The sequence below is a fragment of the Zonotrichia leucophrys genome, chromosome 27, assembly GCF_028769735.1.
Source record: "Zonotrichia leucophrys gambelii isolate GWCS_2022_RI chromosome 27, RI_Zleu_2.0, whole genome shotgun sequence".
NCBI classification, from domain to species: domain Eukaryota; kingdom Metazoa; phylum Chordata; class Aves; order Passeriformes; family Passerellidae; genus Zonotrichia; species Zonotrichia leucophrys.
The window spans coordinates 2,141,420-2,156,004 of NC_088196.1; the positions used below are offsets into that span (position 1 = coordinate 2,141,420).

The 14,585-nt window shown below is 48.7% G+C and overlaps 3 protein-coding genes across 4 annotated transcripts; 1 reads left to right on the plus strand and 2 right to left on the minus strand.

The window, feature by feature from the left end:
• Positions 1-3,441: 3,441 nt before the first annotated feature.
• LOC135458506 (feather keratin 1-like) lies at positions 3,442-8,843 on the minus strand. Of its 2 annotated transcripts, XM_064733677.1 has the most exons (3): positions 8,819-8,843; positions 4,236-4,273; positions 3,442-3,768 (listed from the first exon to the last, which is right to left on the minus strand). In XM_064733677.1, the coding sequence occupies exons 1-3, from the start codon at positions 8,841-8,843 to the stop codon at positions 3,442-3,444; spliced, it is 390 nt and encodes a 129-aa protein (XP_064589747.1). The 2 variants fall into 2 exon arrangements, with proteins under 2 accessions (XP_064589747.1, XP_064589746.1); XM_064733676.1 differs by lacking the exon at positions 8,819-8,843 and having other exon boundaries at positions 4,236-4,334.
• LOC135458508 (feather keratin 1-like) lies at positions 8,842-9,147 on the plus strand. Its single transcript, XM_064733679.1, has one exon. It carries the CDS (start codon positions 8,842-8,844, stop codon positions 9,145-9,147), a length of 306 nt encoding a protein of 101 aa, XP_064589749.1.
• A 2,227-nt stretch (positions 9,148-11,374) lies between these two features.
• LOC135458293 (feather keratin Cos1-1/Cos1-3/Cos2-1-like) lies at positions 11,375-12,099 on the minus strand. Its single transcript, XM_064733360.1, has 2 exons — positions 12,019-12,099; positions 11,375-11,659 (listed from the first exon to the last, which is right to left on the minus strand). The coding sequence occupies exons 1-2, from the start codon at positions 12,097-12,099 to the stop codon at positions 11,375-11,377; spliced, it is 366 nt and encodes a 121-aa protein (XP_064589430.1).
• Positions 12,100-14,585: the final 2,486 nt, after the last annotated feature.

The following is a 14,585-nucleotide window of genomic DNA, read 5'->3' on the forward strand; positions in this document are numbered from 1 at the left end:
TTCCCTTCTGTCCCTCGTGCTCTCTGCACTGGGACCTCCAGATGGACCAACCTTGTTTCTGTGTTTTGTCTCATTAAATTTCTGTTGCATCCCAGCCCGTGTGTCTGTGTCATTCTTTCCTCTGCAGTTTCTTTTTCAACATGCCCAGGGGAAAATATGTTTTTAAGAGCTGTTTTTGTGAGGGTTTGCTTGGGATGAATATGCAGTGATGGATAATTGTGACGGTGTTCACAGGGATCCGAGGTTGAGGGAAGCGACAAGAATCTGACTCCATGTTTCAGAAGGCTTGATTTATTATTTTATGATATATATTCTATTAAAACTATACTAAAAGAATAGAAGAAAGGATTTAATCAGAAGGCTGGCTAAGAATAGAAAAAAAAAAGAATTAATAACAAAACCTTGTGGCTCGGACAGAGAGTTGGAGCCAGCTGACTGAGATTGGCCATTAATTAGAAACAACCACATGAGACCAATCCCAGATGCACCTGTTGCATTCCACAGCAGCAGATAACCATTGTTTGCATTTTGTTCCTGAGGCCTCTCAGCTTCTCAGGAGGAAAATCCTAAGGAAAGGATTTTTCAGAAAATAGCGTGTCTAGAGATAATAGCATTGTGTAGGTTTTACACAAGATGGAGTTCAATTTCACCAAATTAACCCTTCTATGGATTCTTTGCAGTTGGAGCTAGGATGGTGCTGATAACACAGAAATATTTTGGGTTTTTCTGGGCAGTGCTTGCCTAGCATCAACCCTGTCTCTCCACCCTCCTCTACGAAAAAGCTCATGAAGGTGGATGTGGTCAAGAGCATGGGAGAGGACATAGCCAGGCTGCCTGACCTACGCTGACCAAAGGGATTTTTGATACCATGAGACATCATGGTCAGCAAAAAACGCTGAGAGAAAGGAGGAGGGGGCTGGCAGGGGAGCATTTATTAATAGATTGTTTGTCAAGAAAGAAACTAAGTGTACTTTGGTCCTGCTTCCCAGGAGAGGCTGGGCATTGACAGTTGATGGAAGATGACAATAAAACTATTTTTTTCCTGTGTTTTTGCTTTTCTTCATTAAATTACCTTTATCTCCACACATAGTATATTAATTTTATCTTCTCCCACCATACTCTTTGAGGAGAGGGAGTGATTGAACATTTTGATGGGCACCTGGGGGCTAGGAAAGATGAAACTGTGCAGGGGATGAGCAAATAGACCTCTCCATTCTCATCCATGAGTGATGCCAGGTTGTTTTGTTGTGCGGGCTCACAAAGTCCTTTTTCATCTTAGTGTGAGGCGTTGAAAAATACTCATTAACTCTATTGACTTAATGTTGTGTTTGAGGTATCTGGTGTCAGGGTGGTGCAAGAAGAGAGAATTTTTTGGTGTGGCAACAGTGAAATTTATCCTGAGGTGGCTGGTGACAGCTTTTAACACAACTCTGGATCTTGACCAGCACTATCAGAGGACAGGGGTCCAAATCACTTCTGAGAATGTCACCATGCATCTGAACTGCATTTAAGAACACAGTAGTTGGGGCAGACACCCAAAACCACACCTAAGAACACCAGGAACCAAAACAACACCTATGGTAATTGTCCCAGTAGTGGAAAAAAATCATGGACAAGGAGGTGAATGGGACCATGTCACTGGTGAATTGAGTGAAGAGGAGAAAAGAGGAAAAAATCACAAGTTGCATAAATGCAATCAACCACTACCTTGCACCAGCAGACCAATACCTAGCCAGGCTCTGGAGAACACCTACTTTGGAGAAACTGCCTACAGTTTTTTGCTGAGCATGTTCTATGGCATGGCACAGCCCTTTCATCAATTCAGCTGAACCAGTGGGAGGATTTTCCCACTTGATTTTTCTTCCCTGGTACACTAGCAATCCTTGGACCTCTCACAATTTTATGTTATTCAGAGTATTATTCCATAAACTGTCAGTTTCAGTCCTTCAGTGGTGTTTGCAGTCTCTGGCAGCAGGGAACATACTGGAATTCAGTGGAAAACCCATTTAGGGGCCGAAAAGTGGGAAGATCTGCTGAGGGGTCTCCCTGAGGCTGATGGTGTTTCCCTGACTGCCCTCTGATCCAGCAGGATGGCTCAGTGCAGGGCCCCCTAACTGGACACTGACAGAGTGGCTGTTGGAATTGAGGACATCCCTCTGTCTGTCCTGGATTGCCCAAACCCTGCCAGGGGGCTCAGAGACCTTGGCACAGAGCCCAAGACACCTGTGACTTTGATTATGAAAAAATTACCAACCTTATATGAGGATCTGCAAGCCACAAAAGTCTAAGTAGAATAATAGTTAGTTTGTCACAGGGTGGAAAATAGATTTTTTGAGGTTTTTGGAATGGGGGTTCAGGAGGCAAGATGGAGGAATCTGGGTGTGTCCAGCCTTTCTCCTTCTTCTTCTCGGCCTCCATCTTCTGCTGTTATGCTGGCACTTTTGGATTGGTTTAAAGTAGAAGCTCACTGTCTAACATAGGTAATAGGTATTGGGAAGTTATGGTAAATAATGTACACATAGCTTTTAGTATAAAAAGATAACACCAGTGGGCCTCTGTCTGACCTTCTGAATGGACCTCGGCAGGCCAGAGAAAGTTTTATAGATAAGAAACAATAAACAACCTTGAGAATGAGAACTGAAGAGTTCTGACTCCTTCTTCGACCACCAGGCTGGGAAAAGAGACTTTCTAACACATCTTGGGGTCACTTTGACCAGCAGAAGTCCCAAGAGGTGGCTGACACAATGGTCTCAGTTTTTCTGGGGCACCGACAGACAAATTAAACATTAAGGGTTGAGAAAATCGCCCCTTTTGCCAGGACAGCATCTCTGATGGAACTCTAGCCAATGAACTCTGTTGAATCATTCCATCCAGCCCTAGATAGGTATAGAAGTTTGAAAAACAGAGGATCACCCTCAGAGCTATCCTGTGATAATGGTCCTCGTACAAGCATATCCAATAACCCCCCATGTCATTTTGTGAGGGCGTGATGTGAGGGCATTTTGTGAGGGCAGGGCAAATGATGACAAAAAGGCAATGGCTCAAATGCAATAGAACTTTATTGAGTCAAAAGATGAAAACTACATAAATATGAGTTAAAGGAGCATCAGAGGCAGACAGGAGTCTGCACCAAATAACTGTGGTGGAGATCTCAGAAGATGTCCATCTGCCTGATCCAGAGAGGGAGCAGGGCCAGCAGGTCCTCCCCTGGATGGGTGTGTGGGACTCACAGCCCCAGGGAGCACAAGGGAGCAAGGAGAGGGAGACAAAAGAGGGCAAGAGGGCAGAGGCAGGGATGGGCTGTGCTTGCCAAGAGTCCTTCTGCAAGGGCTGCTGGGCTTGCTCAGCCCTCCAGGAAGCAACAAGTCGATGCTCCATCCCCAGTGAAGAACCATCCTGCTGAGTCCTTAGGTTCACACCCTGGAATCATCACCAGCACCTTTAGCAGGGGAAGCTCCTCCTGCCACAGATGCCACTGCCCAGGCCAGAGAGGCCAAAGCCCCCAGAGCTGATGGGCACTCCCTGAGAGCTGAGGATGCTGCCAACAGCAGCAGAGCTGGAGGATCCCACGGCGGTGTTCTGGGGGAAGGAGCTGAGGATGGGCCCAGGCAGGGTCACCACCACGGGCGAGGGCTGGATGAACACGGTGGAGTCCTGGCACTGCCTGACACAGGGCTCATTGCAGCTGCTGCCCAGCGGGGTGGGCCCACAGGGCTGGCAGGGCTGGCACCGGGTGGAGCAGGACATGGCTTGGGGCTGCAGGTGCACCTGAGAGAGAGAAATGAGAAGCAGAACAGAAACTGTGGATGAAGAGCAGTCTTGCACTCAATTAAGAGTGAGATAAGTCGGAGAAAAAAGAAGTTGGAGAAAAGAGCTGGGAACATTGCAGTGAGATCCACAGGTTTCCCATTCCTTTCAGCCCAAAAGAACCCCCTGGACAGCAACCAAGCCCAAAGAGGTTCCTTCCTCGCCCATTGCCATGAGACACTTTAACAAATTTCAGCCTCTGGTGATGACAGAACTTCCTCCCCTTCCCTCTCCTATTATAGCAGTTCCAAGACCCCACATAGGACCCCACATAGACACTTAACCAAGTTTCTGATGATGACAGAACTTCCTCCCCTTCCCTCTCCCATGACAGCAGTTCCAAGACCTCATGTAGGAGTGGAGCAGGTATGAGCTGAGGTGCATTGGAGGAATAGGAAGAGAAAGAGGAGCAAAAGCTTCAGACTCACCTTGTATTGAAGGAGATGGAGGCGAGAGGAGTGGATGAGAGAGTGAGGAGAAGGAGCTGCTTTTATACTGCTCCTGCACTGCCCCAGGCCCACAGACATTGCATGACAGCAGTAATTTTCCTGCAGACTCACCTCAAAAACAAAATGTTCTACCTGGTGGCGCAGGTTGTATTCTGGTTTCTGTCAACCTGTGCTGCCATTTAATTTCCTCATTTTCCACATTCCTGCTCTGCTTTCATGTGCTGAGATGAGGCACCCAAGGATATCCTTGGTGATGCTGTGTCAGTGAAGGCAGAAGATGTGTTTGAAGTGTGATGGGGTCCCGTGAGCACTGGGGATGTTGGCTTGGAGTGAATTGCAATTTTATACAGCTCCCCTTGTAGCAAGAATTTTCAGCTCTCTTCCTATTATTGAGCTTTTTTCTGGGGAGAATGTTTGCCAGTTTGTCTGAGTATGCAGGACTAGGGACAATCAAAGCCTGGCTGGGTTTGAACCAGAGCAGAATACAGAGAATACAGAATATAGAATACAGCAGAACCAGAGCAGGCAAAATACACAATGGGCACAAGAAATTCTTCCAGGTAGATGAGAAGTCCAAAGGCTGACTGGAGCAGCCTCACTGAGGACACGGGTTACAGGAAAAGTGGAGGTACTCAAGGAATCCTTGGCCTTGGTTTTTATTAGCAGGAATTGCTGTCAAGAGATTGGGCCACTGGGAAAGTCACCAGCAGGAAAGGTTTACCTGCACAAGTCCTACTGGGGGAAGAAAAATCTCCTCCCCACTACAGGCTGGAGATGATTTGCTGCTAAAGAGCTTCACAGCAGAGAGCAGAGGTTCTGGAGGGCACCACGGGACAGCCCAGGGCCCTTGTGGAAATGGCATCTGACAATATCCTGGGCATCATATTTCAGATGATGGAAGGTGATCTCAGAAGTGTGGAGATAGAGGAGACAATGCCGCTCTCAGTCTTCACCTACAAGAACTCCCAGGCTGCTGCATCCCTTAAAAGAGTTCTGAGAAGGTGGGGGAACCTTCTCAGCAGTGAATGGGTGTCAAAAAAAAGACTGTCTGAAAAGAGTCAACCAGTGAAAACTTGCTAATGCATTCTGGATCATGGTTTCTATAAAGTGAATTACTGACTGTCTGGGGAACTGGGCCACAGAGGCCCTCTAGCACTCAAGAAGAACAAACAGCAAGATCTGCACTTGGAAATTAAAAACTTCTTCCAGCAGTATGGGCTGGAGACTGAACTGTGCTACAGTCCTAGAGTTTCAGCTCTCTTTTCTCTTGTGAGGATGCCTTGGGGAGAGGCTTGGAGGGTGCAGTGGATGCACAAACCTCATCCTGCTGGCCAAAGAGACCTTGCTGTGTTGAGGAGCTCTCCTGAATTCTCTGTGGAGGGATAGGAGGGGTTGCAGAAAAAAATCTCCCCACTGGTTGGGACTCATCAATGGTCCCTCATCAATGGTGTATAGGAATGTGTCACCTTGTTGATGGAGTGACAAAACTATCCTTTGTCCCCTTTAAAAGGAAAGAAGCCCAGAAGTTTCTCTCCTCAATTGGGTAAAAAGACATTTTATAGGTCTAGGGGACTTCACCTCAAATTTAAGGATAACCAATTGGACAGGGGCCAAAAAGTCCCACCTGAACAATTCACTAGAAAAAGAAGAGAACAAAGAAATGAATAGCTTTTGTGAGGTGTTTTACCAGCAGCAAGAACCTCTTGCACCTGGATTGGTTTTTCTCTGTAAAGAGCTTTGTTATTTTGCCTTTTATTAAACCTTTTTGTTTCCAACACTGCAGCAGAAGCCATCCTGCTGATTTTATTCTTCCAAAGGTGGCTGAGCTATCCTGGGTGAGTAATAGACCTCCAAGAGCTTCTGAGACCTGGCTTGAGGAGGCAACTATTACTCCTGTGCATTGAGAATTCTCTTGGCATCTGTGCTTCGGCACTCCTTGTTTACCATGCCCAAAAATCTTGCTTGGAGAGCAACCCAGCAACCCTTGGGGAAGCAGGAACTTGTCCAGCTTCCTGGTAAATGAGATCTGTCAGTGACAGCCCTGCAGTGCCACGCACCTCAGAACACTAAAGGAGGGGATGTGCTCAGAAAAGCCCTGGGTACCAAACCTGCTCTCAAACCACATTAAGGACTGATGCACTTCCCTGCCCTGCAGACTTGGAGGCAGCTGGGATGCATCCCAGAGGGCAAGGGAATGCCTTCAGTAGGCAAATTTCCAGGGGGAGACTCTCCCTACCAGTGGCAACTCATGCTCTAATTTTGGGTTGGCTGTGTGTCAGCCTTTTGGTGTGAGGCCAAGGCATGAGAGTGTGATGTCTGCAGACCCATGGCCCTTGCAGGGACACAATTGCCCTCCAGCAAGGGCAGATCCATCCCTAACCCAGGAAAAGTGGTGCAAGAACTGGGCTGTACCCAAGTACACAGCTTCAGGCAGCCACCACAGCCATTGCTGACAGCATGAGCATCTCGCCAACACTCCCATAGCTTCAGGGGCTCACAGGGCAGTCAACATGTTTTGCAAAAGTCTCTCGTGCTGGTCAGGGTTTAAGGCATGCAGCCAAAGCTCATGGCACTGTGAGGAGAATGGGACAAACAAGGTGCTGTGCCAAGCTCCAACACACCCCTCATGTAGTGAGGGGAGACCACACCAGAATTGTGATCATGGTCCTGGGGAAGGATGACATTTTCTTTCTTCATGGTGACTGAAGGCAGTGATTTGAGACGCCCCAGAGGCTGCCATGAGAGGGGATGACTCTTCCAAGTAAATCTGTAAAGGATTGAGGGAGAAGGATAAGTCATGTCATTAGGCAAAGGAGCCTTTGTGCACCTAGGACATACTCCTGCACTGTCAGGGGGAGAGTCAAACCTTTCTGTAATGGGGTTTGAAAAGAACATCACCAGATTTCCCGGTTCCATGTCCTACATCTGCACAGACCCCTCCTGCACCTAGGGGTACATCTTCTGGTGACAGGGGCATGATCCATCTTGGGAAATCATTGTATCTGTCATCCTGGAACTTGAAAGGAGACTACATAGCATAATGGGTGCGTCAGAAACGAGGAAATGCACTGGCAATGGTGATGGAAAACAGAACACAACCTGAGGCATTAGGTGGGATATTTTGCTTTGAAGATGAGTCTGTTGGAAAATTACTATCCTCATGCAGTGACTGTGGGCCTGGGGCAGCACAGGAGCACTATAAAAGGAGTTCCATCTCCTCACTGTCTCATCCACTCCTCTCCTGCACACAGTCTCCTTGGGAACAAGGTAAGTCTGAAGCTCTTTATTCTTCTTTTATTCATTCTCATCATTGTGCTTCCATGGGATTTTTCAGCACAAAGTTGTCTCTTTGTCCTGTACCTGATTCTGGGGTCCTTGCTTTCTATACCATTCCCTTGCTCTCTATGGGACAGGGGAAGATGCAAAAGGGGGGACATGGAGAGAGGTTGGAGCTCAGTTAGGTGTCTCCTGTGGTGTGGGCTAGGAAGGGATCTCCCAGAGCTCAGTTGTGTTTTGCAGGTCTCTTTAGGGCTTTGGAGAACTGTGGAAACCCAGGGCACGAGGAATGTTTTTCTGTCTGCTCTGGCATGTCCTTGTGCCCAGGGAAGCACTGACTTGGACCCTCATTCATGGAGAAAACTAAACTTCAAGATAGACTAGAATCCACAAAAGTGGAAAATAGATTATAGAGAGTACTGTATGTGTATCCCTTTGTGAGAAATTGAGGTTTTGGGATTTTTAGTGTGTTGTGGATGGAAGCAAGATGGAGATCACAGGGTGTCATCCAGGGTTTCTTCTTCATGCTTCTTCTTCCTTCTTCTTTGGTTTGGGTGGCATTTTGTAATTGGGCAGAAAAGTCCACTTTGGAATCAGTTATTGGGTTAAAAGGGAAAATAATCCAGGTGTCTGCCACTCTTGTGCGGGGGTTGGGGCAGGAACAGGCGAGAGGCAGGGTGGTAGAAAAGGCAAAGAAGGTTTTATTCAAAAGAACCGAGTGGTTTTTATAGAGTGGTACAATAGATTCTATTCTATTGGCTAACTAACAGAAACATCTTTCTCACCCACTGTCCTTGAGAGGAACAGAAAAATAAAGTAGAAAAACAGCATCTGCAAATTGTTTATAGTCAACAAGTTATCACATCTTTCCAGCTCCCTAAAATATCTCACAACCCGCTGTGAGAAATGCTTGCCGTTCCTCTCTCTCTGTCCCATGGCATCCACAGATGGCAGTTCTTAATTGGATAGTTTAGTCTTAAAAGACCTTGTAACCAGAGATTGTTGGCCATTTTGTGCCTTCTAATGAAAAGCTGCCCAACTCACAGTAGTGAGAATGTTTTACTAATAAGAAATAATAAATATTTGAGGCCGAACATGAATTACTGCCCCAAGTGCGTTCAGTCCAGAGTCAGAAAAATGGATGACTGGTACCCTCACAGAGAAGGAGAAGCCTGTGGGCCTCCCTATGATCCTTCCAGCACATTGTGTGAGCTGTATTCTCTCCTTTGTGGTGATGTTACAGGCCTGTAATCACTTATGCTTTTCTACTCCCTTCCCTCTCTCCCAGGTGCACCTGCAGCCCCCAGCCATGTCCTGCTACCCCCGGTGCCAGCCCTGCCAGCCCTGTGGGCCCACCCCGCTGGGCAGCAGCTGCAATGAGCCCTGTGTCAGGCAGTGCCAGGACTCCACCGTGTTCATCCAGCCCTCGCCCGTGGTGGTGACCCTGCCTGGGCCCATCCTCAGCTCCTTCCCCCAGAACACCGCCGTGGGATCCTCCAGCTCTGCTGCTGTTGGCAGCATCCTCAGCTCTCAGGGAGTGCCCATCAGCTCTGGGGGCTTTGGCCTCTCTGGCCTGGGCAGTGGCATCTGTGGCAGGAGGAGCTTCCCCTGCTAAAGGTGCTGGTGATGATTCCAGGGTGTGAACCTAAGGACTCAGCAGGATGGTTCTTCACTGGGGATGGAGCATCGCCTTGTTGCTTCCTGGAGGGCTGAGCAAGCCCAGCAGCCCTTGCAGAAGGACTCTTGGCAAGCACAGCCCATTCCTGCCTCTGTCCCCTGCCACTCTCTCCTTTCCCTCCTCCTGTGTCCCTGTTCCCTTGTGCTCCCTGGGGCTGTGAGTCCCACACATCCATCCAGGGGAGGACCTGCTGGCCCTGCTCCCTCTGTAGGGCAGGCAGATGGACATTCTAGGGTTCACAGAACCTTCTAGGGTTCTCAGCCCCAACCATGGGGCACAATCTCTTATCTGTCCTTCGTGCTCACTGCACCATGACCATCGCTCGAAATGACCTAATTTCCCTCTCTTGTCTCATTAAAGTTATGCTGCATTTGAGCCATTGCCTCTGTGTAATTTTTCCTGCAGATGCTCTCCCAAGACAATCAGGGAAAGAGATGTTGCTCAGTCTTTGTTCTGGGAGGTGTTTGGGGATGGCTTTGAAGTGACTGGTAACACAGGCTTGCAGCAAGTTTCCTTAGTCAGACACTGGATTAATTTCTGCTTTCTAAATCTTGCAAAACTTGCAGGATGATGACATTCCAGATGCCAAAGGGATTTTATTGCTAATGGCATCCAGGGCCAGATTTAATCATTGTGGATGGAAAGTTCACTTGGAGCATCGCTCTTTCTCTAGTGCACCAGGATAACTTGGTCCATAACTGCCAATCCTTTCTATGCCATGAAATTTCCATTTCTTTATCACTACACACAAAACACACATGTCAGGATCCCTTTACTTATGATTAAATGCTCCACCTGGAAACAATCCCTCCTTCTTTTGTTGTGGGATAAAAACCTCTGCAAAGACCAAAAAAGTTTTTGTCACTGAATTGTTGGACTTAGTGGAGTCTTCAACAGTTTCTTTCAGCCCTTGGAAGAGTGCAGTGAGACCAGGTCAAGGTAGGCAAGTATAGTCTACAAGGAAGTGTGATCTTGGGAGATGGACAGATGAAATTTCCACCAGAGAATCTTTTCACCCCTTTGTCTATCCTCTGAAGAGTGGCTGCCATCAGAACAAGGTTCATTGACTGAATATGTCTGGCTGTGAAGGTGAAATAGGAACTGCACCTGGACCTCAGCGTTCACAGAATCACCAAATACCCTTGTGGTGTTGTGAGGTCCCCAAGATGACATGAGAGATGAGAATTTGACTCCATGTTTCTCAGAAGGCTGTTTTATTATTTTATGATATGATAATGTTATGTTTTATCATATCATATATCATATAATATCAAATGCTACACTAAAACTATACTAAAGAAAGAGAAAAGATACATCAGAAGGCTAGACAAGAATGAATAATAAAAACCTGTGACTGACTCAGAGAGTCTGACACAGCTGGACTGTGATTGGCCATTAATTAAAAACAAATCACATGTTTGAATAAACAATCTCCAGATCACATTCCAGAGGAGCAAAACATGGAGAAGCTGAGGCTTCTCAACTTCCCAGGAGAAGAAATCCTGGCCAAGGGATTTTTCAGAAAATATCATGGTGCCGTACTCTGAGCTGGAAGGCACTCACAAGAATCACCAAGTCCAAATCCTGGCCCTGCACAGACACCCCAGCCATCCCACCCTGTGCCTGAGAGCATTGTCCAGATGTTCCTTGAGCTCTGGCAGCCTTGGGACTGTGACCATTCCCTGGGGAGCCTGTTCAATATCTGATCACCCTCTAGGGGAAAGACTCTTTTCCTGATATTCAAACTAAATCTGCTGCTGAGAAACAGAAGATCCACACCCACCTTTCTCTCTGGCAACTGGGGAGAGACAAGGACCACACAGAGGCACAGGCTGGGATGCAGCAAAACTTTAATTAAGAAGAAAAGCAGGCCCTCTGAGTGGGCATCATAGTGCAGGGATGTAGGAGATTTGGCCATGAGTCCCTTGGCCATGGTGCAGTCACACCTTGGATGGGGCTTAGCCAGTGATCACAGCCCAGAGGAGGACATGAAAGCAGAGACAAAAAAAGAACAGGAGGGAAACAGGCAAGTTAGACAAAGGCCATGGTTTGAGAGGCCAGGCAGAGCTCTTCCCAAATGCCATGGATGCTCAGTGCCTCTAAATGACCACACTCAGTCCATTTCCATCTTCTGGGTTCCGGGGGTTCCTTCTGTGGAGCAGCTTCAGCAGACCCTGTTCCAGCGGGGCCTGGCGATGCAGGAGAGGTCAAATCCCCTGGAGCTGATGGGCACTCCTTCAGATCTGAGGATGCTGCCAGCAGCAGCAGAGGAGGAGGATCCCACCACAGTGTTCTGAGGGAAGGAGCTGAGGATGGGGCCGGGCAGGGTCACCACCACAGGGGAGGGCTCAATGATGATGGTGGAGCTCTGGCACTGCCTGACACAGGGCTCATTGCAGCTGCTGCCCAGGGGAGTGGGGCCACAGGGCTGGAAACAGGGGTTGCAAGGCTGGAAACAAGGGTTGCAAGGCTGGTAACAGGGGTTGCAAGGCTGGAAACAGGGGTTGCAGGGCCAGTTGCAAGGGGTGCAGGGCTGGTAGCAAGGGGGGCAAGGCTGGCAGCTGGACATGGCTCTGAGTCTCAGTGCACCTGGGAGAGAAGAGAGACAAGATGGGGATGGTTAAGGAGCCACCTCTCTACCCACCACAAGGGAGCCAAGACACAGCCTGGCCTGGGAGATGCAGCCAGTGCAGGGAGGTGTTTTGAAGAGATAACCCAAAACTCCACAACTTTGTGGAAGTTGTAAAGCCGGTATGTTTATTACAGTGGACGCATGTGGAGACTGCTCTCCTTAAAAGACACGTGTACCTCTGGGAACTTCAGGTCCCTTTTTATCCCCCTCTCAAATGCATATGCATACAATTTCACAATAGGTTCGTACATATTCATTTTAACGAATTTCGCATGACATTTGCTGCTAGTTCTTCTTTATCAGAAAGAATTCCTAGGTCAGGTTGACCTGCTCTCACAGCAGTCCCTCTGTCTCTCTTTATCACCCTCTGTCTCCCCTTCCTTATCTCTGTCCTTCACTGAAGCAGTTTCTCTGAGCCTAGGCTTTACAGTCAGGCTACATAGCTATGTTCTCTAACCACAGACTCAAAGATGTACATTCCACCTAAATCAAAATGGATTTCTACTCTGGAGAGTTTCTACTCTGTCTCAGAGGACCACACGAATCATTGCCTGCTCCCCACCACTGAGCAAGGACAGACAGGCCCACAAAAGCACTTTCTTAGTCAAGACAACAAGAGTTCCCCCGGCCCAGACACAGCCCTTCTCCACACCAAACCCTCTCTCCACCTCCCCATACCAAACAAGCAGCCTCAAGCCCAGCATAGGACAGAGCTCCCAACTCACTTGCTTCCAAAGGAGAAGAAGGGCAGTGGAGTGGATGGGAGAGTGAAAAGCTGGGACGCCTTTTATACTGGTCCTGCACTGCCCCAGGTCCAGAGGAAGTCTCTTTGGAAACAATAATTTTCTCAGAAGCTCATTTCAAGTGCAAAATACTCCAATTACTGATATGAGCTGTGTTTAGTTTTCCTGTGTGGCTGCATTTCCACTGCCTTCTTTGGCCACGCACGTTTCTCCCTGAAAGCTCCATTTTAGGGCTGATCATGGAAGCCCATTGACCTGTGGGACAGAAGCTCATTTGTGCCACCAGAAGATGAGTCTGGAGTGCCAGAGGCACTGCCTGCAGTCTGGGGACATTGGCTTGGGGCATTCCCACGGGCAGGAAGGGCCCTGAAGCTCCAAGCCCTGGAATGTTTGCTCATATGCTGAAGGGTTACTGAACGTGCTGATGGGCCACATCCCTTCCTCCCACCCTCCAAAATCTCTGGTTGACACTGGCCATTGCCTTTGCTGTCCCAGCTGTCCCCTCCCTAGTTCTTGTGCTTCCACTAAGTGTGAGAAGCAGAAGAGGCCTTGATGTGGTGAAAACATCACTGAAAAAAGAGCCTCCACTTGAGCAGCTGTGGGCTTGTGTAGCAAAGGACACTCAGAGAAACCTCTAGAGAAATCTCTTAGGTGGGCAAGACTGGAGCATCCTGGGAGAGGAAACAATGAGGTTGTTTGTGTTTGTAGGGGGCTTTCAGAGGAAGTCCATGGAGTGGATGAGGCACAACAAGTGCACCAAGGACTTCTGAGGGCAGCATTAAAAGGAAAAGAGATGAGAGCCGCAGTGCTGATGACCAGCCTGCAAAGGCAATGGCCAGTGTGAATCAGAGATTTTGGAGGGTGGGAGGAAGGGATGTGGCCCATCAGCACGTTCAGTAACCCTTCAGCATATGAGCAAACATTCCAGGGCTTGGAGCTTCAGGGCCCTTCCTGCCCATAGGAATGCCCCAAGCCAATGTCCCCAGACTGCAGGCAGTGCCTCTGGCACTCCAGACTCATCTTCTGGTGGCACAAATGAGCTTCTGTCCCACAGGTCAATGGGCTTCCATGATCAGCTCTAAAATGGAGCCTTCAGGGAGAAATGTGCGTGGCCAAAGAAGGCAATGGAAATGCGGCCATGCAGGAAAAAAAGACACAGCTCATATCAGTAATTGGAGTGTTTTGCACTTGAAATGAGCTTCTGAGAAAATTATTGTTTCCAGAGAGACTTCCTCTGGACCTGGGGCAGTGCAGGACCAGTATAAAAGGCGTCCCAGCTTTTCACTCTCTCATCCACTCCACTGCCCTTCTTCTCCTTTGGAAGCAAGTGAGTTGGGAGCTCTGTCCTACGCTGGGCTTGAGGCTGCCTGTTTGGTATGGGGAGGTGGAGAGAGGGTTTGGTGTGGAGAAGGGCTGTGTCTGGGCTGGGGGAACTCTTGTTGTCTTGACTAAGAAAGTGCTTTTGTGGGCATGTCTGTCCTTGCTCAGTGGTGGGGAGCAGGCAATGAGTCCTGTGGTCCTCCCTGCACAGGCCAGGCTGTGTCTTGGCTCCCTTGTGGTGGGTGGAGAGGTGTCTTCTTAACCATCCCCATCTTGTCTCTTTCTTGTCTCCCAGGTGCACGTGTGACTCAGAGCCATGTCCTGCTACCAGCCCTGCCAGCCCTGTGGCCCCACTCCCCTGGGCAGCAGCTGCAATGAGCCCTGTGTCAGGCAGTGCCAGGACTCCACCATCGTCATTGAACCCTCCCCTGTGGTGGTGACCTTTCCTGGCCCCATCCTGAGCTCCTTCCCTCAGAACACCGTGGTGGGATCCTCCTCCTCTGCTGCTGCTGGCAGCATCCTCAGCTCTGAGGGAGTGCCCATCAATTCTGGGGGCTTTGACATCTCCTGCATCGCCAGGCCCCGCTGCAACAGGGTCTGCTGAAGCTGCTGCCTCACAGAAGAACCCCCAGAACCCAGAAGATGGAAATGGACTGAGTGTGGAGATCCTGACCATTGCT

What these genes read in the sequence shown, in the direction of transcription:
- LOC135458506 (XM_064733676.1), bottom strand. Translation starts at nt 4,334, where the DNA reads ATGTCTGTGGGCCTGGGGCAGTGCAGGAGCAGTATAAAAGCAGCTCCT. An exon ending in TCCATCTCCTTCAATACAAG is followed by an intron (nt 3,769 to 4,235) that starts GTGAGTCTGAAG and finishes TCTCTCTCTCAG; the next exon opens with GTGCACCTGCAGCCCCAAGC.
- LOC135458508 (XM_064733679.1), top strand. Translation starts at nt 8,842, where the DNA reads ATGTCCTGCTACCCCCGGTGCCAGCCCTGCCAGCCCTGTGGGCCCACC.
- LOC135458293 (XM_064733360.1), bottom strand. Translation starts at nt 12,099, where the DNA reads ATGAATATGTACGAACCTATTGTGAAATTGTATGCATATGCATTTGAG. An exon ending in GGGACCTGAAGTTCCCAGAG is followed by an intron (nt 11,660 to 12,018) that starts GTACACGTGTCT and finishes CCTTGTTTCCAG; the next exon opens with CCTTGCAACCCCTGTTTCCA.